This window comes from Cryptotermes secundus, unplaced genomic scaffold, assembly GCF_002891405.2.
Source record: "Cryptotermes secundus unplaced genomic scaffold, Csec_1.0 scaffold355, whole genome shotgun sequence".
Lineage (NCBI taxonomy): Eukaryota > Metazoa > Arthropoda > Insecta > Blattodea > Kalotermitidae > Cryptotermes > Cryptotermes secundus.
Window position 1 is genome coordinate 395,249 of NW_019737088.1, and position 11,479 is coordinate 406,727.

General features: G+C 44.8%; 1 protein-coding gene and 1 long non-coding RNA gene across 2 annotated transcripts in view; one reads left to right on the top strand and one right to left on the bottom strand.

Annotated features, from left to right (window-relative positions):
• Positions 1 to 254: 254 nt before the first annotated feature.
• The window catches only part of LOC111870084 (iroquois-class homeodomain protein IRX-3), a 162,537-nt gene continuing 151,312 nt past the window's right edge, over positions 255 to 11,479 (bottom strand). The window contains exons 4-5 of the mRNA XM_023862067.2: positions 9,231 to 9,541; positions 255 to 3,200 (exon numbers count right to left, since the gene is read on the bottom strand). Of these exons, the coding sequence (XP_023717835.1) occupies positions 2,302 to 3,200; positions 9,231 to 9,541 (1,210 nt within the window). The 3' untranslated portion in view covers positions 255 to 2,301. The remainder of the gene's footprint in view (positions 3,201 to 9,230; positions 9,542 to 11,479) is intronic.
• LOC111870085 overlaps positions 4,424 to 11,479 on the top strand; it is a 192,813-nt gene continuing 185,757 nt past the window's right edge. The window contains exon 1 of the long non-coding RNA XR_002843789.2: positions 4,424 to 4,492. This is a non-coding gene — a long non-coding RNA (uncharacterized LOC111870085). The remainder of the gene's footprint in view (positions 4,493 to 11,479) is intronic.

The following is an 11,479-nucleotide window of genomic DNA, read 5'->3' on the forward strand; positions in this document are numbered from 1 at the left end:
TTTAAGATCGCGGAGATGGTCCACGGGATAGTTCTCAAAGACAGTTCAGTTTTTTTTAAATTCGCTTAATGGGGGGGTGGAGTCCAACTGGGTCCACTCGGCACAGCGGCCACTGATTGGCCAATTATAGCCTAACCCGGGTCATTATGATGATGGAGAATTTGGTGGAATGAAGACTGGCAGGGGAAACCGAAGTACTCGGAGAAAACCCGCCCCAATACCACTTTGTCCACCACAAATCCCACTTGACCAGACCCCGGGATCGAACCCGGGCCGCCGCGGTGGGAAGCCAGCGACTAACCGCTTGAGCTATGGCGCGGCCAAGGGAGTTCAGTTACTGAGAATTCATTACGGGGATGCTGACCACTGATATTAGTTGGAATTCTGTAAGAACGTTTCTGGATTCGAAGCCATTTCAATCTCACTTACTGAAAACCGAAAATAAAACAAAGAATGTTTTTGCACACTCCGTTAATATTTTAATTATGAAAATCTGAGCCACTTTTTCCCACGATATTAAAATGAAATTCAATGTAAATTCATTGTTAAACACAAAACCCTGTAATACACGCAGATAAATTTGCTTTATAGTTTCGAAAACTTCGGGGAATGGACTTTTTCATTGGTGATAATACTTCAAGAGTCCCCTCGCATACAGCGAATAGGTGTTTCGATTTATCGACAAATTAATATTACAATATGGATATAATGAAGTGCTTCCTTTCAATTTTAGATGTTCACTGTCAAAAACCCCTTTTCAATGCTCTGTGCTGAAACTTGTCTAAATGTTCAGAAACGAAAGTGTCACACACAAAGATGATCTTCTGTAATCAGCAATACTGTAATAAAAATCATTTTCTGGAGCAATGGATATTTTTTTAAAAATATTTAAAAACCCCATTTTTATAATAATAATAATTACAATAATAATCTTTCGATAATGGCAACACAGTCCCTTTTGTCTTCTGGAGACCTCGAACAACGGTCCTGTAGCCTACAAAATGTCATTTATTGTCCGCCACAGATTCTTATAATTAAAACTGACAACTACAACAATTACAGAAGGAGCCCATTCCTTCGTTTGCTTTCACTAATTTTCCACTAATAGCAAGTACTCCGTTCCCTGTTAGGTTTGCAGCACTGTCGTCACCACCAATCACTTGCCCTCCTTTCGTCCCTTCAACAGTTTCCTGTTCTGTGGCCACATCTATACGAAATGTGATGTCATTTTATTTGCTTCATTTCGTGCAGTTCATGAGGCTCGTACGCGTAAGTATCGGGTGACATTCTGAAAACGCATTTTGTTTTTATCAGTCTTTAACATAAATATTGCAGTTCAGATTCACAGTCAATGTTCGCAGCTCAGCATCTGTTCAGGTACCACGCAACGCGAAGATACAATTCGAATACTGTTCAGCTGATAAGACTTTAAAGTACAGAGTTGTATGGGCTCTGAAGGTGGGACGTTTGTATCTGTGTAACCGATACTGGCTACCTTCCGTTTATTTCTCAGGGCAAATATGTGAGATCCAGTATCATTTCATGGGCCTTTCTCGTGTATCATTTAATTTGCCTTATTCATTTTTTTCAGTAATTATTATAACAGAATCCACAGACTGAGGTGCATGTATCTGCATAGTGCAGTAATTTCTACAAAAGAACCCAGTAGAAGTACGACTAAAACTTTATAAGTAGGACCTCTTTAAATAAATTTTAAATTCTTACCACAAGCATCTCCATTACAAAAACTTGTCAGTTATTTGGTTTCTATGGAAACAATCACTGCTTGTTGTGAGAATAAAACAAAATTAACTACAAAGTATCATGTTATTTAAAGTTACTGAAGGTGGTATGTATAGTTCCTACCGCGCTTAAAGGGTTAAGGCGCAAAGTATCCCTAAGTATGGCAAGGCACAGCTGAATCTGTGTACTGAAAATTTGGGTGATTTAAGACTGTCTAGCACTAAGGTACAGGTATCAGCAAAAAGGCGTAATATTTGAAGAGATCTCCGACTTCGTTACAAATCTAAGATCAATTTGTGTGATATCTGAGGTTCTCATGGCAGTGACCCTGAAGATGGAGGCAGTACATTCCTCCGAAACGTCGGTAAACTTCTACATGGCTCCATATCCCAGACTTCAATACTGTTTAACGTCATGACACCGCTTTATGGCTCTGTAAGGCCAAGGGCGGTTATGTCGCAGGGAGCGGACCGAATAGGGAACACCGCGAACAGTGACTGTCTGTGACTTTGTCGCCGAACCTCATCGTGGGGGCCACTTGGGTGGATGCACCTGGGGTCAGGCTTTATTTAGGGGTGCTTGCTGCAGCTTCCCGACGTCCTGTGAAGGGGCGTGCTGTTCCGCTGCAGTACCCGACCCTCCTGAAGACGACGACGACGACGCTCCCGACGACGCCGGCGCAAGTCCTAGAGTTCCGGCGCCTCCATTGAGAGCGAACGGCGCCCCCGTGCCGCTCCCCACCGCAGCTGCTGCAGCCGCCGCTACTGCGGCCTTGGACAGCACGGATGACAGTGGCGTGATTCCTGCCCCCGGAGTTCCGGTGGGGCTTGCCCCGGTACCCAACCCTGCACCAAATGTCCGTGAGTATGTCTCTAGCAGCGACACGTCCCCTGCATTTCCACCTCCCGCCCCTGCCAGGTGTGTGGCTGGTCCATAGAAGCTCCTGTAGAAGTCGTGGTGCGTGGGTCTCGAGTAGGAACCCGCAGGGTGGTGCACGGAGGGGTGCAGATGGTGCGGGTGCAACGGTCCCCGGTTTGCGAGGGGCGAGATCAGCTTCCCCGCCGCAACAGCCGCCGAGTAGAACGCTGAGGTAGACACGGGCGTCGCCAGGTGGTGTACGTCACTGTCCTTGCTCGCCATGTCCGCAAGTGACCATATCCTGGGCTTGCTGGGGTTAGACCCGCTGGCACCGCTTGGAGGCGGCGGCGAGGGGGCAGACGAGGGGTTGGGGCCTAGAAGCCGGGGGTGGTATGCAGGGTGCAGAAGGTGAGGTGGTCGCTCGAACAGGCACTCGGGAGAGTCGGGCCGAGACTCGGACCACTCGCTGCCCGTGTCAAGACCTCCGCCGCCCGTCCCCGGACCGCTGCCCCCACATGGACCCCTCTCCAGGAGCTCCAGTCGGTGGTGTGCCGGCCGGTCCCCGTCCTCACTAGAGCCCGTGCCGGAATCCTTGGAGTCTGCAACAAGAGACCACGTCTCACACTGCATGATAACTTAATTTTGCTGTGGGCTGAAACAGCCTTGGGAATTTACATTTTATCTTATGGCGTTACACTGAGAACTATGACAATTCCTTGTAACAGTTTAGTGCAGGTTGGTTCTTTCCAGATTTGTCAAAATCAAAAATGTTTAGTAAACTGAAATTATAATAATGTAATATTTGTATTTTTAGACGATATGGGGTGAAAATAACATTTCCAAACTTTTAATGCCAACCTTCTGTATTAAATGTTGTCGTGCTCTTTCAGTGAGCAGGCGCAAAGTTGTTTTGTGCTGTCACGCGGTTACAAAGTAACAACACCTTCAGATACTTCATGTTTTGTTATGAAGAAACAGCACAGCAATTTCAATGATCCAATATTACCCATGCGGTCCCAAAGTTCCACCAGTTACAGGCAAAATTACAATTAGGCCCCTGTGTTATGTATACTTTTATTATTTGCATAGTGTGGGGTGGAGTCCACTTGGGTCCACTCGGCACGCCGGCCACTGGTTGGCCTATTGTAGACTGCCCCCGGTGATTATGATGATGGAGAATTTGGTGGAATGAAGATTGGCAGGGGAAACCGAAGTACTCGCAGAAAACCTGCCGCAGAGCCACTTTGTCCACCACAAATCCCACTTGACCAGACCCGGGTTTGAACCCGGGCCGCCACGGTGGGAAGCCAGCGACTAACCGCTTGAGCTATGGCGCTGCCTTATGTATACTTTGTTATCGACAAAACGTATTTCATAATATCATATTTCATTACTGTGAAATAATACTGGTAAGGACACACTGTTCAGTGCCCATCTGACGTAACCTTCATCTGCATTACGTCTATCCAAGGCGTTCCACTATCAAGGTGATCAAACATCTCAAGATTAAATATATATCCAAAACGTGCGCATTTGCATTCATCTGATGTGAATATTCAATTTAGTGCTTACAAGAATTATAACAATTAAGTCTGGCATTAAAATCCTTGGTCCTTCAACAGTCCGATCAACGGTAAAGTCGGTTTTATGAATATTTTTATGATTTGTCGATTGGCAACACTGCAAAGGTGGGGATGTAAGAAAACCCATCAAAGCAGCGCTGACATGTGCTGTAATACGAGGCATACAGCACGGCTTGGGTAAACGCACGGACAGTTTTCGTGCACCTTGTTAAACTTGTGGTCTGTGTCATATTGTGATATCTCGCAGTGTACTTATAGTGATGTGTTTTGTGAATTCTGTGATAATGGACTGCATTAACGGGTGAAGGGTGAGTACAAGTTTTATGTTAGATACCTTATTAAAATTCTTGTACTGATAAATCTCGTTTGAATCTTGGAGATAACCCGACGGAATATATGTACCAGAGTTAGACCCAGCTAAGCGGCCTCCGTAGTCTAGAGGTAACGTTCACACCTCATGACTCCTAGTACGCGGGTTCAAATACCCGGCGGAGGTCGTCGAATTTTTAAGGGCGGAAAAATTCAGGGAACAAGTCCTCCGGGAGGGACTTTAAGCCGTGGGTCCCGTGTCGTAGCTTTACGGCACGTAAAAGAACCTCATGTCTCCAAAGGAGGCCACTGAGCAAAACTGCGGACGTTTCCCGCCCAACAGCAGTCTCTAATACCTCTGGTAGATGGGGGAAGCATTATAGATACGGCCAAGCCAGTAGAGCCGGTCTCGCTGGCTGGGCGGGACTGATGGTAAGCACCAATACCGGTAGGATATAGAGGCTGGTAGAAATCATAGAGGGAAGCACAATGGACCACTACAGGTCTAAGTGAATCGGGAAACCCACCCTCTCTAATAACTAACTAACTAGACACAGCTATCGAAAGAAACACTAATTCTTGTAACAGCAGCCAACAGGCTCGTGTCACATGCCTGAAACATAAAGATCTGTGAAGGATGGCGTTCAGATAATGTTACAGGTATTTATGTTAACAATAACAGATAACATTAGAAGAATCTCTACTTTCTAAGATTGCTGCAATAACAGGCAGCTACGGGCTGCTATTGATTCGTGGTTTATTTTAAAACAACATCAGTACACTGGACTATTTATAGTTGAATGGTAGGATCCTTAATGATGAACTGAAAGGCATCTCGGCCGGAACAGATCTGAAATTAGGCCACGACCGCTTCCTTCTGTATCACCTATTCTAATTCATAACAGCCTAATCTTTCCGTCTCATTCAAAGCTGCATAACCCGTACGGTTGAAAGAAAGTGGTTAAATACTCTTAATTTGTTATGTTTAACGTTGACGGGAACTTCCTGTTCGTGGTGCTGTGTAAGTACCAATTGCCCCATTGGACTGCCCCACTGAGCTGTCTGATTCTGCATACACCGCTCTGCTATGCGCTGCTACAAGCGGCAATACACTACGCTTGGTACTGGCGCATGCGTACTTCGAAAAACGTTGTGCAGCCACCCATTGCAGTTATCAGTTCCTGAACGTTTTGTGTTACTCTGCGTTTTAATAAACCTGTCAGGTTTATTATATGTACAACTCTTTTATTCACCGTCAAAACACAACATATAGAAAAAAATCAGGGTTAGCGCCCAGCTATGGCTTCGCTACATGTTTCAGCCACTACCGACCGTCATCAGGCAAACACATATTAACAAACATATACCATTGAACTGCTGTACAATAGATTGGATACAATGTTAAAATACTTTGTCTAAAAATACAATAAGTCACATTATATTAAAAAAATTGAACTGAAAGTTATTGTATAAAACAAGATAAAACCTAATTTTAGCAGTCTATTTATAAAATGAGCCGCTTCTAAGACAACCGGAGCTCACAATCGACTGTTTGTCTCGTGGTGTTCCANATATGTAAAAAATCTACGAAAGTCTCGCTAAGTCTCCCTTATAAACCCTCTGTCGGACAGCGGAAAACCCATATCGCTTCACTGTTGCGTAAACGTCGCGTTTACAGGCGTCGCTGGGAAACGCTGCCGGGAGTTGTTTATTGCTGCGTAGCAACCAGCGCGCTTCGACTCGGCTCACTTCGGCTCTACTCGGCACGGTACGGAGAAACACCGCTTTCCTTACTGTTGCGTAACTTGGCAACCGACCGTTTATCAAGGTCTGTCTTCGTGGTAACTCGTTCCACCTCCCGTTGCCCGTTGTCAAAATATATTTCCATAAAATTTTGTAATAAAATTGTGGATAAATTTTGTTTTTGCAGGCCTGCTTAGCACAGCATATCATTGTTACTTACATGAAATTCAAATTTAATTTTTTGTCACTTTTAAAAACAGCCGGGATAGCTCAGTCGGTATAGTGGGTGGCTACGGGCTGGACGACCGAGGAGTCAGAGTTCGTGTCCCGGTAGGGTCAAGAATTTTATCTTCTACACAACGTCCAGACCGGCTCTGGGCTCCACCCAACCTCCTATACGATGGGTACCTGGGTCTCTTTCCCCGGGGGTAAAGTGGCAGGGGCGTGAAGCTGACCATACACCTCCAACTAGTGCCGAGGTCAAGATAATGTGGATATACACATCCACTCCCCCATGCGCCTTCATGGCGCAGTGCTTCATTAGTTAAGCACAGGAGCAACTTTACCTTTTTGCGTATCACTTTAAAAATGAATGGCCCATCGTATAGGAAACTTGGTAGGCTACAAACCTCATTAATTAGTATCTGTGTTTTATTCCACATTATTCTTTATGTCATGATTATTTAATTAAATGCAGCAAAACTTAATGTGTGCAAGTGTCTATATACTGCGAAGAACTAAACAGCTATACATCTATATTTTGAATAAATAACTTCCAAGACTCATGAATCGTCCAAGTTTTCAAAGAATTAATTTGAAATATATATATATATATAGTGCACACTGGAATAAGACTTGTCCGTTTGTGTTTCTTCCATGTCAAAAGAAAATATGAAGAGAAAATTTTATGTTTACGCCTGCCTGCCAGTTACAGTGCCGAAACTAAACTAGCTGCCCCATTTGATCAAACTCGGCATGCTATGCAGAAACATTTTTTTTCATTCAAACAGATGGAGAGATGGCATTAAAATGGGTATTCCAGCTATAGGATGGAGTGGGATGGACTGGTTTCGTCTGGCATAGGACAGGGACCAGTGGAGGGCTCTTATGAACGCGGTGATAAACCAGGTTCTGTAATATATCTGGAAATCCGTGAGTAGTTCAGCGACTGTTGTCTTTTCAAGGACTCCGCTCCATGCAGTTAATCTGATTTTTCTTACAAGCAAGCATGCATTTCCATTTAACTGTACGGTAATTATGATTACAGTGGCAGCGCAGGCCACTGTCTTGTACCGCTCCTGGAATCGTAGGTTCGAATCTCACACGAGAAATGGATGTATGTCTACTTTGTAAGATTTGAGGTTTTCACGGCGGTGACTATGAAGAATTCCATCTTCTGGGATGTGGTGTGGTATAAATCTTGCGTAAACCGACGTTTCGGAGGAATGCGTCGCCTCCATCTTCAGTGTATAAAATCCGCAGGCGAGGAACCAGCTCCTTACGCTGGTTCCTCGCCTGCGGATTTTATACCCTGAAGATGGAGGCGATACATTCATCCGAAACGTCGGTTTACGCAAGATTTATACCACGTCACATCCCAGAAGACGGAATTCTTCATATGTCTACTTTATTTCTATGTTTCTCTTCTATGTAGGTAGACACCGTGCGCCTGGCCGATTTCTCTTGTAAGGAGTGCTGTCAGATGTTTATAAATAAGGTTATGAAACCCGAAAAGTATGTCCTTGGACCTCACTGCTGTGTCTTGCCATACAGGAAAAGATAAGGGCCTATATTTTTTAGTCTTGTTACGGATCCGTATGGAGGAACCTGATACACCGGTATTACCACCTGTAGATTTCACTTACATAAATTCTTTAGGGCGCGTTAATTAGGAGCCCGTACATATTAATCGTATCCTGCCGCCCGAAAAAGAAACACTGGTACACTAGTTAGTAACCGAAGGTGTTTTCTTGGATGTAGGAATCGAATTCCTAAATAGGATTCAAATCATCTACGTAGGAGAAGGCTTCCAGAGCCGTCAGACAATGAAATGTGATCTTGAGTCCCATGGGACTCCGAACCAAGAATCACTGTGCTGGCGAGGACCAGCAGCAGTTTAACAGGCCGCCGTAACAGAGATACGACGGGTCGCTTTTCTTTGGTGTCAGGAGGCGAATATTATTTTGGTAGCCCTTAGTTAGTTAGTTATTTAGAGAGGGGGGGTTTCCCCATGCACCGCGACCAGTTTGATCTATTGTGCTTCCTTCTATGATATTCTACCAGTCTCTATACCCTACCGATAAATGGTGCGTACCATCAGTCCCGCCGAGCAAACGAATTCGGCCACTAGCTTAGCGGTGTCTATAATGCTTCCCCTATCTATCAGAGGCCTTAGAGACTACTGTTGGGCGGGAAACGTCCTGGAATTCGGCTCAGTGATCCCCTTGGGGATATGAGGTTCTTTTACGTGCCGTAAAGTTACGACATGGGACGCCGCGTACTACGAGTCATGAGGTGGGAACGTTACCTCTAGACTACGGAGGCCGCTTTAGGTAGCCCTTCGTAATAGTTCGTTTTCTTGGAAGTATCAACCAGATCTTGTAGCACTTACACGAACCATAACCAAAATAATAAAATTTGAAAACGTCACTAACTTTTTTTTTCTGGTTCCCCATTAAGTTAATACGAACGTTACCGGCCGCGCCATAGCTCAAGCGGTTAGTCGCTGGCTTCCCACCGCGGCGGACCGGGTTCGATCCTGGGGTCTGGTCAAGTGGAATTTGTGGTGGACAAAGTGGCGCTGGGGCAGGTTTTCTCCGGGTACTTCGGTTTACCCTGCCAAGCTTCATTCCACCAATTGCTCCATAATCACACTCGCCTATCATCTGGGGCTGGTACAATAGGCCAGACGTGGCCGCAGTACCAAGTGGACTCACTCCCACCCCGCCAAGTAATAAAAAAAAATACGAAAGTTCCACTGGGGTCACTACTCACCGGGATCCTTAACGTTGTCGGCGCTCTTTCGCCCGCTAGCGCTTCCATCGTCCTCATTATTATTATCCTCGTCTTCGACGCGGTTCCTGGGCTCCCAAGTCATCTTATTCTCCTTCTTGAGGCGACGCCGGGCGTTGGCAAACCATGTGGATACCTGGGTGAGCGTCATCTTGGTGATAATGGCCAGCATGATCTTCTCGCCCTTGGTGGGGTACGGGTTCTTCTTGTGTTCGTTGAGCCACGCTTTCAGCGTGCTTGTCGTCTCTCGCGTCGCATTCTTTCTTCTCGCACCGTTCAGATCCATACCGTATCTGAAACAACAAATGCACGTAAGATTTTGGTTTGGAAAACTGAAAGTAAGATATTGGATTGCGGTTCTCACAGCTGTGTTGATGGAGTGTTCGGGCAAGTGAACTGACCTTTCGGCGGAACATATCGTCTCTATTTTCAGGGTCGCCGAATAAGCCAAGAAAGAAACCAACACGAAACAGGCAGCAAGCATAGCCATTTTGACCTCGACGATGTACGCGACATGTTCCTCGAAACGTCGATTTTCTCCGGGACTACATGGCGTTGTATCCCAAAAGACGACTTACATATTACTCGTAGAAGTACATGGGAGGCTAAGTGTCACAAGGGATATGAATGTAGGGAGCTACAAGCTACACGAAGATCACTTCCTGGATGACCGCACCTTGAACTATCGAATTTGTTACAGCGGAGACTTTCAAGGAGGCCCTGCTTCATGGAGTTAAGTTTGTTGTAACAGTATCTCCGGGTTATCGGTCGCAACTCAAAGCAAGCGATGGAAACAACCAATTCCTCCGTGCAACTTGCTGTCTGAAGTGAACTGAACCAACTTCTGACAGTGTTAATATTGAAACGAGACTATCGATATATGTTACGAGAAGGATAAGTCCGGAAACTCACATTAGCATTCGGTTCAAAGACTACTTATCTGCCACTTCCCACAGCACCAACTGTGGTGTGTATTGTTTCTATGAAAACGTGTTCCCCTTAAGGGAATAACATAAACTATGAAGAAATTATGGAATGTGAAGTCGTTTGGTCTGGTAGACTGTTACCTAAAATCTAAAACGGACATAAATTATAATATTCCAGGCATATCTAGGATACAGATATCCATACACGCTTTTGTCTAAGTCATGAAATCTTGGTGGTTATGATGGGCTAAAATGCATACAGAAAATGTACGCTCTGTTTCAAATTTTGGAAGGGAAACTTGTTCGAAAGTATGCGTCTACCAGCACAAAGGATTAACGTTGGAAAGGATCGTAAGGAAATACGCCGTATGGATTGGAAGTGGATGGGTGTTTCAGGCTCGTGCTGTATGGCGGGATTTGCTATTATCTGTGTTGATCTTCGGATGTTACTGATACGAGGGTAAGTCCTTAATCAGTGCATAGAACTTAGTGTACATACGGGTCTACACACACACACACACACACACATATATATAGTGACGCACTGCTAGGCAACGGCTCAATAAGCACCTTCCCGCGAAGACAGATTCTTGGTAAACAACCCGTCACGTGGTAACACGTCTCTACAGCAAAAGAGGGTTTCTATGTGGTCAATGCAGAGGCTATTTAACGAGAATCTATAGCTAAGATTTAATGAGAATTAGCATTGGAGAATTGGGCCCCGTTCTATAGGGTCGGCATTCCAAGGTCACTGAACAAGAAATGGCATAGTAAATTGAAGTGATAGTTCCTGTGTTAAAATCCGTTGCCAGGAAACGGACATTGGAAACATTGTAAAGACAGAGCCATTGTTCTGTTACCTAGCAACGACTAGTTGAAGGAGATATTGAAGACTTTATTTATATGTTATAATTACAGTAATCCTTAGTGCTATAAGTTTTGTAGTTACAACTAGTGAATATCTAGTCAATCCAATCACAGAATCTTGAACCCACGATTATTCGTCACGCTAAACCATATACGTGACAGTTTACTGCAATATGGAGACATATGTAGGGTTCCATGTACACGTACATAGATATTTTACAAGTATAATTTGGTGTTAAAATCTTGTGAGCGACCAGCCCGCGTCACTTTGAAGACCGGAACTCGCCCGAGCTGATCCTGCCACTTCCAGCTTCTATGAGAACTTCAGCTGTTACGCTCAGATTACTTACTCGTATAAATACAATGTAAGTTCCTCGATACCCGTTTTCCACTTTTAAACATGAATTTTACTGAATTTTGTGTGGATGTGTGTGTGTG